The sequence below is a fragment of the Sinocyclocheilus anshuiensis genome, unplaced genomic scaffold (assembly GCF_001515605.1).
Source record: "Sinocyclocheilus anshuiensis isolate Anshui unplaced genomic scaffold, SAMN03320099.WGS_v1.1 scaffold481, whole genome shotgun sequence".
Classification (NCBI taxonomy): Eukaryota; Metazoa; Chordata; class Actinopteri; order Cypriniformes; family Cyprinidae; genus Sinocyclocheilus; species Sinocyclocheilus anshuiensis.
In genome coordinates, this window is record NW_015539907.1 from 1,922,711 (window position 1) to 1,942,594 (window position 19,884).

The 19,884-nt window shown below is 37.7% G+C and overlaps 2 protein-coding genes across 3 annotated transcripts in view; both read right to left on the reverse strand.

Annotated features, from left to right (window-relative positions):
• LOC107686288 (alanine--tRNA ligase, cytoplasmic-like) overlaps positions 1-8,136 on the reverse strand; it is a 13,567-nt gene extending 5,431 nt beyond the window's left edge. Inside the window, exons 1-16 of one of the 2 annotated variants that reach the window (XM_016483224.1) lie at positions 8,054-8,136; positions 7,496-7,567; positions 5,541-5,708; positions 5,271-5,459; positions 4,950-5,095; positions 4,674-4,865; positions 4,179-4,323; positions 3,965-4,110; positions 3,778-3,886; positions 3,454-3,604; positions 2,853-2,977; positions 2,246-2,390; positions 1,977-2,155; positions 1,772-1,885; positions 686-892; positions 265-449 (exon numbers count right to left, since the gene is read on the reverse strand). In XM_016483224.1, the coding sequence (XP_016338710.1) occupies positions 265-449; positions 686-892; positions 1,772-1,885; positions 1,977-2,155; positions 2,246-2,390; positions 2,853-2,977; positions 3,454-3,604; positions 3,778-3,886; positions 3,965-4,110; positions 4,179-4,323; positions 4,674-4,865; positions 4,950-5,095; positions 5,271-5,459; positions 5,541-5,708; positions 7,496-7,546 (2,252 nt within the window). In that variant the 5' untranslated portion in view covers positions 7,547-7,567; positions 8,054-8,136. The remainder of the gene's footprint in view (positions 1-264; positions 450-685; positions 893-1,771; positions 1,886-1,976; positions 2,156-2,245; positions 2,391-2,852; positions 2,978-3,453; positions 3,605-3,777; positions 3,887-3,964; positions 4,111-4,178; positions 4,324-4,673; positions 4,866-4,949; positions 5,096-5,270; positions 5,460-5,540; positions 5,709-7,495; positions 7,568-8,053) is intronic. The other variant, XM_016483226.1, reaches the window with a different exon arrangement.
• A 1,397-nt stretch (positions 8,137-9,533) lies between these two features.
• Positions 9,534-17,257, reverse strand: LOC107686351 (protein-glutamine gamma-glutamyltransferase 2-like). Its single transcript, XM_016483318.1, has 13 exons — positions 17,242-17,257; positions 14,974-15,150; positions 14,451-14,681; positions 13,807-13,925; positions 13,003-13,131; positions 12,648-12,825; positions 12,396-12,534; positions 12,085-12,188; positions 11,723-11,965; positions 11,054-11,320; positions 10,779-10,939; positions 10,558-10,694; positions 9,534-9,711 (listed from the first exon to the last, which is right to left on the reverse strand). Exons 1-13 carry the CDS (start codon positions 17,255-17,257, stop codon positions 9,534-9,536), a joined length of 2,079 nt encoding a protein of 692 aa, XP_016338804.1.
• Between the last annotated feature and the right edge of the window lie 2,627 nt (positions 17,258-19,884).

Below are 19,884 nucleotides of genomic sequence, written 5' to 3' on the forward strand. Positions count from 1 at the left end.
GCATTAATACTGAATGTTTAACGTTATATTCATTGCATACATATACTTCTTAGTAGACATCCTTAACTTCATTCTGCTGTCTGTTGTTCTGTTGTCGGTGTTTCTTTGTCTGGATATGGCGCTTATCACATGCTGTGTGGTATCGGCGTTTGGTATCGGGGCATTTTAACGTGTACGAGTACGACTACATGAGCTCAGTATCGGGCCCGATACCGATACCAGTATCGGTATCGGTGCATCCCTATTAAAATTTGATGCTCATACGTTCCGCCGCAGAACTCGATGGAGGTGAGTGAGCCTGCAGGGCTGTTTGGATCAGCCAGCAGCTCCTCCACTGGGACGCCAATAGACACCACTCTAACAGGATCAGGGTACGTCTCATCAAACACTGCCCGCAGACCTTGGATGGCTTTAGCTGCTGCAAGAGGGGAATCCAGGGCGTAAACCGGCTGATGAAAAACATATACAGAGCATTTCAGTTTGCGAGACATATTATGAAAAAAATACAAGTGTTCTCAGGTATACGTAAACTGTATATCTGTATTCAACTAACATATTGAAAAAGAGCTTAATTGTTCTGTTTTCAGAATATCTGCACTGTGAATACAACATGTCAAAACGGTCTCAAGCAATATGAATACGAAGTGTTTGATTGAAGTGTGCAAGTCTGTTGAATGGGCCTGACCTTGGCATCACGAATCACAGTTGAGGCGATCTCTTCTGTGCGCCGCACTTCGTCTGTGCTCATGGCTCCTTTAGCTGTGAAGTCAAAGCGCAATCTGTCTGGAGCAACCAAAGAGCCTCGCTGATCTGCCTCTCCCAGCACTGAGCGCAAGGCAAAGTTAAGGATGTGCGTGGCGGTATGGTTACTCATGATGGGCCTACGACGAGCCTGAGAAAGAAAAATAGGGGAATTATGTTGCATTCTATGTAATATCCTATTCATGCATCAAGTCATCTCTCTTTTTTGCCTAAACCAGATGCTATAAAACATTTTGAAGGTGACAAATCAACAGTGTTGGGGAGTAACTAGTTACATGTAATGGAATTACGTCATTTAATTACAAAATAAATGTACTGAGAAAAAAAAATGTGTCATTAAATTACAGATACTTATGAAAATGTTAACGATTACAAAAGGGGTTACATCTGAATTTTTTCACACATACAGATTTGAATGATTTCTTTCCCAAATTGCATTGACTGCTCTAAAATATGAGACACCAATGTTTCAGGAGTTTATGACAGAATAGGACACATGCTTATTTGACAACTATTTTATTTCCTATTTGGGTTTATGTATATGCATTATTTTTTAAGATTAACTGGTTTTTTTTCCAGTGTTTCCTGTCGTAGCTGTATCATAGCTATTAAACTATTTCTTGTTATGATTTTAAATCTGTATTTATCCTCAGAACAATCTCAAAGTAAAAAGAGGTGTTAAAGGCTAATTTTGTGGTGGCTGTGCTTTAAAACTTAATTTTTATAATCTTAATTCAAGTGATGAAGTATTTTGAGAAGTCTGACAGTAATCAGTATTGAGTCCTGCTGTAAGTTTGACCCTGCCTGGTTTAAATGCTTCAAAATGATTAACAGCTGAAAATATTCATTAGAATATTCAACGTAATCAAAAATAATCAGATGTAATCAGTTACATTACTTCAGTAAAGTAACTGAAATAGTTACACTACTTATTACATTTTAAATAGGATAGCTTGTAATTTGTAACCTATTACATTTCCAAAGCAACCTTCCCAACACTGTAACATACCTCGTCTACGTGTAGAGTTAGGCGGTCTCCAACCTTCAGTGTGCTGTATACCGTACCAATATGCAGCACGTACCCTCCGCGCACCTGAGTATTCTTCACGGTGAACTCCATCCTCTGAAGCAGCACAATAAAACATGACAGCACCATGAAGCATAACTAAATCAGGCAGTTCAGCTTCTTTATACAACCACTCTCAGTTTCTTACATCCTCAGCAGAGTCGTTTTCTCGGAGCATGTAGCCTTCATCAAAGCTCTGGCCACCCTGCTCGGCGTAGAAAGAGGTTTTGTCGAGCAGCACTCCACACTCTTGACCTGTGGTCGCCTCATCAACAAATGCACGCTCCCTCCTGAGAGCCAGCACTGTGCCCACTGCCTGTTCAAACTCTGAGAGGGACACACAATGTCACAAGCGTGAAAACCTACGCATAATCAAACCATAAAAATCAAGAGGAATAGCAAAGGTGTAATTCATACCATAGTTGCCGTTCTCATTTGAAGTGTACTTGTACTTGAGGCTGTCATCAGTGGCAGTGACACATTTGTTTCTGAGCTCTTCAATGGCGTAGATGTCCAGCATGATGTGGTCCTCGTCCCCAGAGCCTTTGCCCTGAGACTTCAACTGTGTGCACAGATATTTTAATTAGACTCATTTACATTAATACAAAACACTTAAATTACTGTTACCCGTTGATATTGGATATATATTGGATTAATATCTCGGATGATACAGGATTTTACCTATTTAACCTATTTGAACATCTAGATTAACTTCATATACATATTCAAAATTCACTTGTAGCTATATATATATATATACAGGTGCATCTCAGTAAATTAGAATGTCATGGAAAAGTTCATTTCAGTAATTCAACTCAAACACAACATTATAATTGAAAGTATGAAGTATTTTCATTTTAAGAGCTTAGATTACATTTAACAGTACTATTAAATTAGTATTTTTAATCACTGATATCGGTGCCACTGAGTTCTGGTAGTGTCCTCTGTGTGTTTTATAACTGTGAAATTATTCTGAAATTATAAATGGAAATTGCACTGTATGGAAGAATGAACACATTTAAACCTGAGCAGCTTTCTTCTCATCCTCAAAGGCCTGCATGTCCACTCCCATTCCTCGTTCCTCAGCGATCAGGGCAGTGAGGTCCAGAGGAAAACCATAAGTGTCATACAGCAGCCAGGCTGTGTCGCCTACACAAAACAGTGGCATTTATGGAGAAAAAAATTAAACAACAGCTTTAGAATGTGGATTTAAGCATAAGGGGGGGAAAAAGGAAAATGTAAGAAAAAAAAATCTCTTTACAATTCAGTCTCAGGCCAGATTCACAGTCATTTGAATTATAATTATTACTTTTTCAGTTCATTATATATTAAATTATTATAATACAGTAACAATACTATAGTAATAAAACTACTGTACTGTAAAATAAATCTGTATTTAATAAGTATAATTTTACTTTTCAGAACGACGGTAAACTCACAATACTAGTATTTATGTACTCTTTACATTTTTATTTTGGTGGAAAAACACAGAGAGACCTTAAAGCTTTTCTTAGATTTATAAACAATTTTCATTATAAATTTGGGAAAATGGTTGGAGATTATTTTATTTTCAAATACATGTTACAAATACTGATTAGGGTTCTTTGTGGTATTATGTGCTTTACCTGGTATAGTCTTGCTGTCTCCAAGACTCTGGATCTTGCGGTCCAGGATGCGGCGTCCCCTACTAAGGGTCTTAAGGAACTGTACCTCCTCCTCATTGATGATGTCCTTTACCATATCAGGATCCTTCCGCAGCTCTGGAAAAGCATCACCCTGTAGAGAGCAATGAACTATTAAATGGCCATCAGAGAGATATGTCTAATTAAAGAGCATCTCAATGTTTCAGCAGCTGCCACTTTGAATCACTGTCAAAGCTGCAAACAGGGAATCCTTATTCACATAAAATCAGGAGGAAAAATACAGTGTCTGAGAGGTAGAGGCCTTACCAGAGACTCAACCACCACATCTACTAAAGAGGCAAAGAAGCCCTTCTGTGCACCCAGCTTCTCGTGAGAGTATCGCACAGCACGACGCAGAATCCTCCTCAGCACATAGCTGCAACACAAAAACAGGGTCACATACACATACATTGACTAAATGCCAATTGCTCAGCATATAACACAATCATCTCACCCCCTGCCCGTGTTGTCAGGCCTGCCGCCATCAGACAAGGCAATGGTAATGGTGCGGGCGTGATCAGCCAGGACACGGTATGCCATGTCAATACCATCTGTGTCTTCTGCACCAACTTTTCCTGTGTATGCCCTGGCACCTGTTCCCTGAGAACCAAGAAATTCTTTTTAGTAACATGCAAAACAGTATTTAGTCAGGTTTTCTATGATATTACCTTCTGAATGGCTTCAAAATAAGGGATGAACAGGTCTGTGTCGTAGTTGGACATCTTGTTTTGTAGTACAGAGACCAAGCGCTCCAGTCCCATCCCTGTGTCAATGCTCTTCTTGGGCAGAGGCTTTAGAACTGTTTCTGATTCTCTGCATAGAGAGATCATATGCATATGCATTTAAAACAAGTCAAATTGAAAATTAAAAATGGCTGCCAAAATTAATACTGCTGAACGGTTAATTAATAATAATCTTATTGCTAAAATGTCAAGTTTTCTTGGACTAAAACTAGACTAAAATGTTGAGACTTTTAGTCAACTAAAACTTGACTAAAACTAAATAGGATAAGGTTGACTAAATATGATAAAAACTAACAAGGACATTTTAGCCCGGGACTAAGACTAAGACTAAAATGAAAATAGCTGACAAAATTAACACTAGTGTAAACTTAGTAAACTGTTTCCATTGTTAGCTGTAGTTAGCAAGGAGCAGTAATTTACCTGTTAAACTGGATGAACACAAGGTTCCAGATTTCAAGCACATTCGGGTCATCCATGTTGACCAGATGGGCGGCATCTCTGCCTCCAATCCGATCATAGTGGATCTCGCTGCAGGGTCCACATGGACCGGTGTCCCCCATCTCCCAGAAATTATCTTTCATGCTCCCCGGCAGAATACGACTCTCCTCCATTCTAAGACAGAGAGAAGAGAAACAAAAAATATTTAACAATTTCACATCAATAACTTAATACACCTTGTACAGATACTGTACTCACCCCAAGTCCAGCCAGATCTGCTTGCACTCCAGGTCAGGCTCCAGGCCTGCGTCAGCATGACCACCAAAATAAGTCACATATAGTCTACCAATAGGTATACCAAACTCTTTCGTCAGCAGCTCCAGTGCCATCTCGCAGGCCAGGTGCTAGAGACAGAATGAGCAAAAGAGAAATAAAGGGATGCAAAGAGAAAAGGCCAAAATTCATTTTTCCATTTATAATTTTAGCAGCACATAAATATAGCAAAACAAGTAGCACCAGTACTATAAAGAAAAACGCCACGATTTTACAATACGTAATACTTTTCTATCCATCTCTTACTTTAAAATAATCTCCAAAGGACCAAGATCCCAACATCTCGAAGAATGTATGATGGTACACGTCTTTGCCCACATCATCAAGGTCATTGTGTTTGCCGCCAGCACGAATGCACTTCTGTGTGTTTGCAGCACGACGAAGTCTGGCCATAGGGTGGGATGGGTCGATGGTGTTCAGGAAGATGGGCTTGAACTATAAAAAACAATTAATTGTTTCCAACAAATTAGGCACTTATGTTCGCCCATTTTTGTAAGTAGGTTCAAATCTCTTTACCTGGTTCATCCCGGCATTGGCGAAGAGCAGAGTGGGGTCATCAAGCGGAATGGTGGCCGACGAGTGGACGTACTGGTGCTCATGGCGGCGAAAGTAGTCGATGAACTTCTCACGGATCTGTGCAGCAGTCAGTGAAGAGTCCATGTTGGTTGTGTTTTTCTCAGGTGACTGGAGATATATATACAAACACACAGTGAGCCGGAAACCGGTTTCACAAATACAGTGGGTGGAGTAAACATGCAGCTGCTTTGTACTGCTGTTAACTGATAACAATTAAAGAATCTGTTATGGACACCTGCAGCCTGTAAGAATATCACGCACACCTCACGATCACTGCATCAATACTGGGACATGCAAGGGAGGAATCTGGTCAAAGCTTGCAAATTCACTAAACAGACTAAATCCTTTCTGACATGCAGGGAAATTAAGCTAAGGGGAAAGCACATGACTAAATTACTTCTTTATGTGGATAAAAGGAACTTTTTGTGAATATAAACACAAAAATATAACTATGAAAATGAAAATAGCACATCAAACCATACAAAATATCTCCTAGAAACTTAAAATTAAATCAAATACTTGGTCTGGAATTGAGAAACCATCTTCCGTGCTGAAGTGAAGCTCCTCAGCAGGTGGAGCCAGTATGCAGCAAACAAAGTCATCCCTGAAGTAATTACAGCACCACTCCCATAACAACTAATCCAAAATATAAAGACATCTTTTTCCTAAAGTCAACCCATAAACACTCAAGCCATGCATGCCAAGAACTTAACTGCTTCAACATCTACACACTGAGAGCCAGAATTTCCTTGCTAGAATGACGTGGACTTAAATATTGATAAACTTGATTTACAATCAATATTAGGGCTCAACCATAAGTATCACATTTTTACTCGTCCTGTCAATGTTTTTACTGGAACCAATGGAAAAATGGCCTAATTTTAAAAAATTCATAGAATTTTATTAAATTACGTATTTGCAAAACAACAACACCAATTAAAACTCCATGATACATATAGATTCACATAAACACATCTTTCCTGAATACAGATACTGGTGTTTATAAGTTTCAACCTACTCTAAATTATGTTTCCAAGACACAAGTCATAACATTTCCTTGAATACATAATTAAATCATCAAAATTTGACAATCATCCCAAAAATAAAAACACATGATGATGCTCTCATGTCACTCCAAGATAAATCACTGTTGTTGTATTTCCTAATTCGTATGCTGGCTTGAACAAAAAGCTTCTTTTAAATGAATAAATGTAATCTAAAACTCTTGATATTTATAGATTAATATAAACACATCTTTCCTGGAAAAAAATACTGATATTTACTTGTTATTTATTTTACTAATATGTAAAATCACTATCATTTTTAGCCTACTCTGTCTGAATTATGCCTCTAAGGCTAATAAAAATCATAATTAAATCATCAAAATTTGACAAGCCTCAAAGTCACACACATGCATGATGAACAAACTTCCTTAGGATGAATCCCATTTGTTATATTGCCTTGTTTGTAAGTTGGTTTAAATAAGAGCTTCTGCTAAATATAAATGTAGTGACAACGCAGTGCTGTCAGGTAGCACAGGGTTGTGAGGTTGCTCTTATTTAGTAGCTTTTAATTAACATACTAATAAAACCCTCACTGAGATTAAATCTCTTAAAGGAGAGACCTGCCAAAGAACACAAAAACAAGCAGTGCACACCTGGCAAATCAATAGACCATTTCAAAGGAATTTTTAAAAAAGAAATAAAGCAAAAGGAAATGCTGACAGGGATCTTCCTTAATGCTGAGCCCTGAATATAAAATTCAAACAATACAGAGTAAAACACATCTGGCAAAGCCTCCTGAAGGATCATAAAAATCAGGCACATGACATGATGCACTAAAATTAGTGAGCAGAGAAAGTCAACAGACCAAGACCTGCACACAGTGAGCTTCACCTGACAACAGAAGAAAGCTTTGGCACATAAAAAAGTGAGATGAAGAGCCATAGATAACGATGCTCTATGATCCTAGAGAAAGTAAATATGCTTTAGTGTAATAACTGCATTCTGAATAAGAACTCATTCAGAACCATATAAACGTAAATGGCATGACAGTTTACACACATATATGAAAACTGGAATCTGATTTTTGCTGCACTGCATTACCAGTGCACTGGCATAGGCCAAACCCCTATAGACCACAAGTATGATGCAAGCTTGTGCTGACTTGCACATCAACATCTCCATCCGGATTTGCATTCTATATTACATAAGTAACCCGGTCATTATGTCAAGGTAACTTACAAAGAGTGGCGGATAATTCAGTCGTTCAGATTTATTTTACACTCGCATGCTTCCCCTAAGCACGAGACAAGGCTAAGCTGGCAATCCAGTCATTCACTGAAACACCATTTAATTGGATTCATGTGATCTCGTGATACAGGTCACAAAGACATATAATAAAAATAACAACAAATAACGCGTGGAAGCCAATGCAAATCTTATAAAACTTACGGGATAATGTTCTTGTAACCGCTTCAGACGCCAGTCACACTACTTCCCCCACGCCGGCTGAAACCAAAAGGAGAGTAGAAGCACCGCCCACAACACACATGATTGGTTCAGGAATATTGATGTTTCAGTGTACGTCGTTTCTATTGGTTTAGGATGCTTTCGATCAAAACAAAGACGAGCTTGGATATGTCAACGGCGTAAAGGACGGAACTGGATGATGCAATGATAAAGTAACAGTGCAGTGATATTTTTATTTTTTATCTTTATTTTATCTTACAAATGTGATTTACAATCTCCTTTGATTTTTTTTTCTCTCCTGGTTAATAAGCATTTCTTCTTTCAGAATCAATCAAAGCAACACCATTGCTGTAAATAATGGAATATTTTTTATGTTTAAGAAAATAATTAAGCGTGTTAACCTAAAAGTTCATTATTATTATTATTATTATTATTATTAATAGTTGTAGTAGTAATAATAGTAGTAGCCTATACAAATGTCCAAATGGATTAAGAATATCATGATGCAGTGTGATGGAAGGGTAGAATTTTGCACAATACAAAAGCAAGACAAACGTTTACCATAAAACAGTGCAATAAAAATGAAACAATATGTTAAACAGTACTTTCGATTTTGTGTATTTGGTTATCAAAGTAACAGTAAGTATTTCCTCACAGCAGGTGGCGATCAAAATCTTGTTTATGCACAAACCCCACATTCTATTTCCATTAGGGACAAGCATAAGTAGAAAATAGATTATGAGTTTTAAGCCATATGATCATTCACATCACAATAATGGCACTACTATTTACATTTAATGTAGGCCTACCTGTAATAAATGTCGCCTGTTTGCTCTTTAGCCTGTTTGCTCTTAAGGTTACTCTTTAGCTATCCCTGTTAACTTTCCTTCTAAAGTCTCCAGTTCCATTTGTCAAAAGGTACAAATGCAAGGTCAAGTATGCAAGCATACGTTATAATATCTAGCTAAACCTGAAATAAATTTTCTCTGACATTTTATTACTGCTGTGATATTGCCGTTTATAGGAAATGAAGTGATAAACAACAAAATGGAGAAATACAGAAAATATATTCCGCAGTCATATTTACATGCATATTTTTAATGATTACAAAACATTTATATCAAACACAACAACAACATTACACTGAAAGTATCAACAAACACTGATTTCAAAATTGTTATTAGATAAAACTTTTTTTATATTTATATAATAAAAGCTACGGTGTATTCACATGGCTGGGCATTTTACATGTAGATAAACAGCTTTCAAAGTCTGCGTGAAAGCATGCAAATATTTATGTCATAAAGTAATCATAAAGGAATTGTTACATACTCTTTATATAAACAAATCACAAACAAAATAAGTAACAAGCAAAACAGCTGTCATCAAGTCAAGTATATAGCATTAACTGTATCATTTACAACACACTAAATGTATGGTTCTCTGAATTGTACATGCTTGTCTAGATTTCTGGGACAGCATTCCTATTTTGCATTTTTGTCCGAACAATAACAGTGGCTTCTCCTTTTACATCTCTCAGTCTGTCTGAGTCAAAGTCGACAAGCAGTTTTCTCAGGCCAGCACGGGTGGGCTTGAAGGAGAATTTAACTGTCACAGCCTGACCAGGTTCAATCTTACCACTAGAGAAAGAGAGATATAGATGTTAACAGTCAACCAAAACTTGGATGTCTTAGATCATATCTAATGCACTTCAAGAAATGTATACTGGATACTGAGGTAGTTCACCCATAAATGACAATTTACTGAAAATTTACTCACTGCACATGTAGATGAGTTTGTTTCTTCACTGGAACAGATTTTGAGAAATTTACATCACTTGCTCACCAGTGGATCCTCTGCAGTGAATGGGTGCCGTCAGAATGAGTTCAAACAGCTGATAAAAACATCACTAAGTAATTGACATGACTCCAGTCCATGAATTAATGTTTTGTGAAGTGAAAAGCTTTTAAGATGTTTTAACTTCAAACTGTTGCAAAAACAGTCCAAAACAGTTGTAAACAAATATGTGGTGGATTTTGATGCAAGAATACAACAGGGGATGGACTTTTTCACTGGAGGAAGTGTTATTATGGATTATGAACTGGTATTGTGGCAAGAATCAATGGTTTAAAGTGAAAAGTTAAAACACCTTAATGATGGATTGGTTTCTTATAAAAAAGCAGCTTTTCACTTTACAAGATGTCAACTGATGGACTGGAGTCGTGTGGATTATTTGTTGATTATTGTGATGATTTTATCAGCTGTTTGGACTCTTATTCTGACGGCACCCATTCACTGGAGAGGATCCAATGGTGAACGAGTGATGTAGTTCTAAATTTCTCAAATCGGTTCCAATGAAAAAACAAACTCATCTACATTTTTGATGGCCTGAGGGTGAGTACATTTTCTGAATTGTCTATTTTGGGGTGAACACTTCATTTAATGTCTAGTACATACTCTGTATGGTTTCTAAAACTAGTACATACTGTGTTTTTATTTCTTTCGCCTCTGTAAGTCCTGCTCCCTCCACGGTAAACACACCTCCTTGTAGACTAACAGGCAAGGAATTGGTGAAGGAGATGTGTGCTGTCAGTTTACGTGATACAATCGCTTTTCCAATAATCTGAAATGTAGAACAAATATCAGTCATTGATTAAAGGACCAAAGCCAATGACACAGTGCTAGTATTAATGGAACAGTTCATCACCTTGATATGAAGCGCTGGCATTTTCAAGGGGATGTTGATTTCTTGTAGGATGATGTTGTCTTGATCAGTGGGTTGGAGGAGGGCTGTGACCCTTATCATGTGATGTTCAGACACACATGCCCCATAATGGTCATACTGAAGTCGCAATACTTCTTTGTGAGCTATAAATTGAGGCAAAGATATTTTTTAATTTATTGTAAAACAGCCTTAAAGGAGAAGTAAAATTTGTTTGCAGATGCCACTATGTGCAAAATAATTCAGTTTCCTAGTCTTACCTTTGTGAGCTGGCACTGTGAGAGAGGTTGTCTTTCTCTGGCACTCTCCGCGGTGGATACTATTGTAGGTTATTGCGTTCGATGTGACTGTAAGCTGTGCATCTGTGTCCTCACTACCAGCATTATACACCTCTATGATCACATCAAAGTCTGTCCCGTGGATAGCTGGGGCATGCTTGATGAAAAGCTCGAGCTGTCCTGGGCCTTCGTTCTTTTGGCCCACTTGTCTGCCAGCCTTTTTATAAACCTCTCGCTCCTTCATAGATCCTGTGATGGGATAAAGCATTTGAATGTGATTAAATATCAGAATGTCACAATTTCAGAATCAGACGGCATGGACAAATATAAATTGAAATCAAACTGTATCATACTAAATTTCATGATTTACATGATTTACTGTGAACATGCCTTATTGTAAACAATACACCGATGGAATGTCTTTCCTTTTTAGGCTAGCGTCACAAAGGCCTCTTATTTTCTAAACAATTATTATAATAAAATGTGTAATATCATTTAAATATATAGAAGTAACATGTACAAGGTTTCAGGTACAATAGGAGACAAGTAACTTAATTTAACAACAGAATGTCAGATCAAAATTAGTTCACCATAAAGTGGTTAAAAAAATTCAAAACAAATGAGAACATTCAACAGGTTGCTTGTTTTTACCTTCAGGATATTTGTAGTTAGCAGTAATGTCCTCTGTGAAGTCTCCATACACACTTTTAGTGCTAATGTTCCGCCCTATAACTTTACTGTTTTGGGACACCTGAATCCGTTCCCCATCTGGATGAACAATCCAGACAACCAGATCAGCATTCACCTCAGAAAACACAAATGGGGTGTCGTACTTCAACCCCACTTCTCCCTCCTTGACCGCATGGACTGGACAAGGCCCACAGCAGAAGACTCCTGTAAGAACATGGAAGGCGGCGGCAAACTAGCTAATATTCCAGTTTTATGTAATGGGAGATAGGAGAAGTAGCTCTCTGGATGTTCTTGTTTTTATACTTCAAAGAGTAAAGCTTTACCATCACTCCTTTCTTGAGGAGTAGGGTCTAGTACCTGCCATCCATCATAACCTTCTGGGAGGTCATCACGTTTCATCCAGGACTCAACCCAACAGTGGTAATTCCTGAAAATAGAGGATGAAGATCAGGTCAGGGACTACAGAGGAAAATGTTATTGCTCTTTAATAACTCAGGAAACTTAATGGAGTTCAATTTTGTCTCAGATGTTTTTCTTAAAATTGCTTAGGAGACCAAAATGAGACAACTGTTGTCATAGGCTACAGAAAGGATTTAGAGCTTATAAAAAAATTATCGTGGATATCATAACTCACCAGATAGAGTCCTTCCTGCCTTCAGACACACTTTCAAGTTGATCATTGAAAAGGTAATCCACAGAAATGTTTGCATCAGTGTCATGAGCAGATGAGTAATTTGTGATGCATCTGGTTGGAATGCCAAGACAGCGGAGGACTGTTGAAAAGGCACGTTGCAGATCACGTGAATAACCAACAGGAATAATAACAGTAGTGCGCATTTCTGAATTTAGAAACACTTCATATTTTCTAAATCTTTTGCTTTCTTACCTGTGCAGGCCACTCCTGTGAACACCCAGCACTGCCCATAGCGCACTTTCTGTCCTCCACCCTCACTCCAGCGCCTCAGGATGGGCACACTGCCAGTCCACCGTGTGGGTGCTACCCCATCACTGTACTCTCCATCCCAGCGGCCAGATACCACCCCGCGATCATCATTAGCATTCACCTGTTAATGCAGATTTTTGTTTATGTAGAACGTATATACAGTATACGCAGAAAGCATATATACAATGTAAAACACTTTTTACAGATTACTTAAGTGAAAAAGTCATTATGCTTGAGCAAATAAGATTATAATAACAGGGGTGGAGACAATGAATGACCATGTTGACAGATGCCTTACCATGGCAGTAATAGTCCTGCTAACATAAACAGGGCTTCCTCTGTTAGCAATGTCCATCTCTGAATTTTTCAGGGCTGCTGGTGAATTGTCCAGCACTTCAAAGCAAATATCCACCACATCTTTTTCAAACTGTTTGAAAAATAGAATCCAAAGGATATGAATATTTGGTTTGTTTGCATTAGTACGAAATGTAGGCCTACTGAGGGGTGCAGAGGTTTTCCTGAAGGAGTATTCACAATTAGACACAGTTAAAGTTAATGTGACATGCTGCTGATCCACAGAAAATAACCACAGGAAATAATTTGGACTAAAAACAAACAATAAAGTTTGTGTACAGAAGAGAACTTGACATGGAAACAGTTGTACGTCAAAACCATAGACTGTACATAGCACATTTTTTATTTGTGAGTTGAAATTATTGTGCACATTGACATTAAATGCTGTCCTTAGGGCCTGACTTGTAGCTTAGCACTTTTAGTTCTCCCACTTAATCTGGAGAATCAAGTTTCTCCTGAACTGGGACAGTCAATTGTTTGTAAGACAGACATTGTTGCTGAAATGTCTGACATCTACAGAGAGTGATTACCCAGCAGACAAGCCCTCTGCGGTTCTCCTGCCACTGATCTGTCACAATTCACACCCTGCCTCATCTGAATTCCATCACCATGCAACATCACCCATAAATCCTGACTGTGTGTCAGTCATCACAGGCCATGATGCTTTCTCAGAGAGGGCCCTAACCACAAGACTATGTAAACAGACAAATTTGGATCTTGAGAACTTGGGAATGCATTTGTAGGTAACCTGTCCAAAGTTCCAAGGCACAGTGGTGATATCATCCCATGAGCCCTGGTACAAGATCCCATTTTCATTTAAAATGTACTCCTGCAGCAGTTCCTCACTGGGAAGGTACACAGAGTCATCTACAGGAAAGAAATACAATTGGCACAATTTTGTGATGAGCAATAAAATCAGCGACAATCCACCTAATTTTTAAAGTTGGGTGGATTATGATTGTCTTTCAATGTTTTATCATTCATCAACTGGAAGAAAAATCATTTTGAAAGTGATTCCAATAATATCATTCCTCAGTGTTGTTCTTGTTGTGGTGTGGACTTCCCTATTCTCATAGAATTAGAGCAATTAAAAAAATGTATGGTTATAGTTATCATTCAATTTTTTCATTTTTAGTTTGAGTAGCCCTCACGTTGTTCCTACAATGATATTTGATCTTCCATGGAACCCCAAAACATAGGCTGTCAACCTCCAAAATAACATATAAGCACCATAAAACTATGGTAAAAGTCTTCAATTCAACTCTCAGTTTTCTCAGGTTATACAGCACATTTGTGTGAGAAATAAACTAAAACCTTTTGAACAGAATAAACATAGTCATGAGGAAATATTAATTTACATTTTTCGGGTGAACGATGCCTTTAAATACTCACCTTTGCACCAAGGATTGAAAAGCAGGTAGAAGGTCTGAGACTTGGTTTGCTCCAGGATCTGCCCATCAGCTGAGAGCAGAACTACAGTCATGCTGTACAGACCCACAGGAGCATCAGCAGGGCTGTGGAGAGTCAGCATCACCTCACCCTGAGCATTACACTGACTGAACCACCATTTCCCATGATCCTGCTCTGAGTCTGACAGCTTCAAGACCACCTCATTATTCTTACCTGTAACACACACACATATGCACAGAAATTAGAGGATAAATGTGACTTTACATAATATAAATATATGTTTCCTAGTGGTGTCTTATGTTGTTGTTATGTGCATTTTAGCATTTTTGTGATTGTGTAAGGTTTTTTTTTTTTAGCTAGACCACTAAACCAAACTCTAATCTAATAACTTCTCTTATACTCCAACTCAAGATTATTATAGTTTCAAGCCCCAGTCCAAAACCTGTAGTCCACCTGTTTATCTTCCTCCCTGTTTAACCTAGCTCTCTCCATCAGGTTTACTCACCCAGGTGTAGTATGAGGTTGAGTTGGTGGTCTGGGAGCCGTGGGATGTGGTCAGTACACTGCAGTATTACAGAGAATGGCTGACCTCTGCGCACCAGCAGTCGCACCATGTCCATCTCCTCAGTGCGGTGAGCGTGGTTATTCTCATAGCACTGCAGATCTATACCACTCAGTAGGGCTGGGGACAAAAGAGATTAATGAACAGTTTAAACAATCATATAATCCAAATATCCATTTAGCCTTAGTTCCCTTCACCTATAACATGTCTTTAAATGCTTTGTTACTAAAAGTTATTTTGCGCGCAAGTTATTTTGGTGGCTAAATTTATGTTAATCATGGAATAGATTAATGATATGGTTGCCAATTTTACAGCCTTGCTGACCAGTTTGTAATTTCACACTCAAAAAGTGTGTTTCATGACAAAATGCACTGTTTAAATAAATATGGAAGCAGGCTACTGACTTGTTGGTTATTTTATTTGGTCCGGTATTGGATCTCTTGTGAGGTCTGGGCTTTAGAGCCTCAGCTTGGAAAGCAATGAAGAAAGTGGTTTGATGGTAACATTAAAAGTAAATTATTAATATTAAAAGATTTTCCACTGTTTTGTCTTTTTGGTGAAATATTTTTTAAAAGTCATCTTCTTGTGATCTGCTGAACTGAACTGTATTATATTTGCTTATATTATCTTCAAACATACAGTGGGGTCCAAAAGTCTAAGACCACCCTAAAAGCTGGAACACACTTAACGATTTTTGCCCTGATTTACAGTCTGGAGGAGTCAATGTTATAGCTGCCAAAAGTAAGATTGAGGATTTAGATTTTTGAGGAGTTAGATTTTGGGCAGTCGGAGTTGAGGGATTTCACAGAAAATCACATAGTGAATGGTGCAGTTTTATGGACTATGATTCTATCTGGTCAGAGAATATAAAAAATGCATCTCCTAGCAATGAGATGCATGTTTCTGTGTTTGTTATGTTTGTAACAATTTTAAAGTCTGGTCATGTGTGACCCACAGTTTAGTTTATATGTTTTAAGATTTAAAATAGTTAGTTTAGTGTGTTTTAAGATGTTGTGTAGTGTATTCCAGTCTTATAACAAAGAAAAGTTATGAAAAAAACATAAAATGAATGATAAATATTTAATATTTAGGATCTCATAGTCAATATTTATTGCTTAGACTGAAAAACAAGATGTTCCTTGGCACATACATTATCAAATCAATCTCAGAAATAAAGATACAAATATATACCTAATATACTAATATATACCTTTGAGGGACTAAAATGCACCATTTAGAGGTAAATAAGGTACAAAGATGCACCTTTTGAAAAGACACTGCTTCAGACAACTTTTGTACCTTTTTTTCTGAGAGTGATGAGATGATGCCAGACAACAGTTTTTGAGAAGGAAGAGAATATAATAAACTGCTGATGATGTGTAAAGTTTCATAGTTTGTGGTTGCAAGGGTGTAACTTGCAAAGCAAACTGAATTTGCTGAATATGTTGTCAAAGTATTAAAACTCTGTTCTTTGCACAAAGCATAGAAATAATAATTGATAACAACAACATGTCTAAAGTGTATAGTAACACATTTCTATCTGATCAGCTTGGATTCTGCTCATTGCTGCTTGATGCTACATTTACTTTTAATGTAACTGTAATGCCAATTTCTTCATTGCTTTCCAAGCTGAGGCTATAAAGCTTAGACCTCACAAAGAGATCCGATACGGGACCAAATAAACTAAATAACATGGTCCGACAACAAGTCAGCAGTTTGCTTCCATGTTTATTTCAACACCTGCCCAGCATGAATCAAAACCATCAGAAGTATTTCTTTAGCACTAGGACCTTTAGCATGTTTGAGTACAATTAATTTAATGGAAAGGAGTAATGTATTTTGATCCATGGTAGAAAGACCACATTATTGAATTATAAGTGGTTTGGTGAGCAGATGTTTGTTTTTTTTTAACCTACAGTTTCATAAATAGAATGGAAATGGAAAAGTCGCGCCAGCCCTCTTGGCAAAACTCTTGACCACCAGACTGCTTTATGTAATACATTTGAGTTCACTAACACAAACAGTTTTTCAACATCTTCACAATACCTTTTCAAAACAATCTTTACAGTTATTCAGTAGCAAACTTGTATTTAATATGAGTGTATATGCTAAACAGATACTGTGTTATTGCTGTCTATCATATTGATATACTTAGTTCTTTCTTTGAGCAATATTTATAAAAAAACAAATATGTTAAAGTGACTTTCTTACCATTATGGCTGGCCATCGATGGATTTAGCTTGACACTTGTTGTAAGTGATCGGTGAACCTTTGTACAATCCTGTTCTTGATGTTTGCTGTAAATTTCCGTAGTTCAGTCCAAGACAGCTATCTTCCCTGTAATACCTTGCTTTTAGGATCCGTTTTATAAAGAAAGACCATCCACGCCCATTGATGCCCCACCGTCTCTATCGCTGACTGCCCTTCTTTCTGCACAAGACACACCCTGACTCACACATCCTCTCCGTTTCCTTTATGACCTCTGACGTCACACACATACAAGGTCCTCAAGCAGTCTAAGAGGTGCTAAGTGTGTACAGTCTGTGTGTATGCAGCTCTGCCTCTGTGGAAAAAGAATCAAGGCTTGGGTATTTACTACAACCAGCGTAGTCTCTGCAAACACGTCATTGCTGGAAACTTTGTCTCTTTTCCGTAAGGACCAGGGTCACACACAGGGGCCCTTTGTTAAAAAGAGAAGTTCTGATGGTTGGGTAACACTTCCATAGTATTCCATAGATCTACTCCACCTTTATTTCCCTGACTCAAAGTCAGTTACTTTCTATTTTTAATCATTCTCTAAGTCTCCTATTTAAGCAAAAGGGAGAAAAGACAAACCAAAAAAATACATGTTCTAGGTAACATGAATTAGACGTCAAATGAGGATGCACTTTTTCCTGTAATACAAAAATGAAACTCGGATGAGTCATAAAATGTTTTCAGAGACTTTCCTTCCCAAATTTTCTCTGAACAATTGAATGTCGAGCATGCATTGAGTAACATACACAATATAGCAGTTTAACATATATTATCTATAATGTGTAAAGTGTAATGCACTGGTATGAAATGCCTGACGTGTCAGCTGGAGGTCAAGGGGTCAAATTGCAGAAACAACTAAAACTTCTGACATAATTTAGTGAGAAATTTCCCCACTGTTTGAGGAGTTAATTAAATTCCATTAAGCTCCCTCACTGATGATATGACAGCATTAAACTTTTAACAACTGGGAGCCACATAGATCATTAGAATTCTCTTTCCCAAAATAAAGTAATGTGTCTGCTGTATTGTCTGGAAGAACAATGATCTCTCTGGCAGTGGATTCTCACCATGATGTGACATTACTACAGTTCTTTTTGACCACGCATGCACACAAAAGGGTCTCTGTCTTGCTTATACGGTGAGAATCAACACCACCACACCTACATATAGAGAAAAAATTATTCGCACATGTGTGTGACACTAAGCTGAGGAATGCTGGAACAGGTAGTTTTCAGGACAAAATGCCCACGCACAGAAACAAGCACATTGAATTTCACATTGCTTTCTCATTGATTTATCATCAAACAGATTTTGTCATAAAAGTGAGAAACATACCAGTGTCTCTTTGGTTAAAAGTTATTAATAAGGAAGGAATAATAAACTGTTGATGATGTGTAAAATTTCATAGTTTGTGGTTGCAAGTGTGTAACTTGCAAAGCAAACTGAATTTGCTGATTATGTTGTCAAAGTATTAAAACTCTGTTCGTTGCATAAAGCATAACAATAATAATTGACAACAATAACACATCTAAAGTGAATGGTAACACCCTTGATGTTACATTTGCTTTTAATGTTACCGTCAACATGCCACTTTCTTCATCAATTTCAACACTGAGGCTATAAAGTTTAGACCTCACAAAGAGATTTGATAGGGGACCAAACAAAATAACACGGCCTGACAACAAGTCAGCAGTCCACTTCTATATTTATTTTAACAACCCGGAGCATTTCTAACCCATCTGCCCAGAATGAAACAAAATAATCAGAAGTATTGCCACCAGGAATATTTCATTAGGACCTATAGCATCTGATACTACAAGCACAGATTTTGTTGAATTTCACATTACTTTCTCATTGATTTATCATCAAAGAGATTTTGTCATACACATGAGAAACATACCAGTAGCTCTTTGATTAAAAGCATCTGCTATATGAATGAATATAAAAGGGAGTATAGGGAGAGGAAGGTCTAGCAGAGGTTCAGCTAACATAGGCCAGTGGCCAGTTGAACCAGCTGGACGTAAAAAAAAGTTGAGGTGTCAGCTCCTCTGACTGGTTTTCGCTACTTCCAGCCTTCCGATAAATATTTACACCTATTGCAACAGTTAAAACAACGACCAGGCGCAACTACCTCCAGCATAGAGGATGCGCGTCCATGCGAACCACAGACTGTGATGCGAACACATATTAGATTGATTATTGAAACCAAAAACGCCATTCCCGCTTAAATGATTTAGATGGCCAATCAAATCAAAGTAGGCGGGGTTTACTGTTAACAGAACAGAAGGAGAGCGCGCGAATTCCAGTAACTGTTACGAAGAGTCAGTGGTTAAGGTCGTCACTCGTCAGCGAGGTAAGATGGAAGTAGCGAAACATTTAATATTTGACAACTGTTTTACGATAGAAACGTTAATCGACCAACAGTAATATCCAGCGAGTAGCAAACTACTCGACATTTCCCTCAAATATGGCCGTTTTTAATTGAAATTATGGTATCACGTGATTCATTCTAACTGAACGTGACTAATGTTACACATTAAGTTAAACGTTTAACTTTACTTTATACTTAATACCCCCAAATGTTCATGACATGGTTAC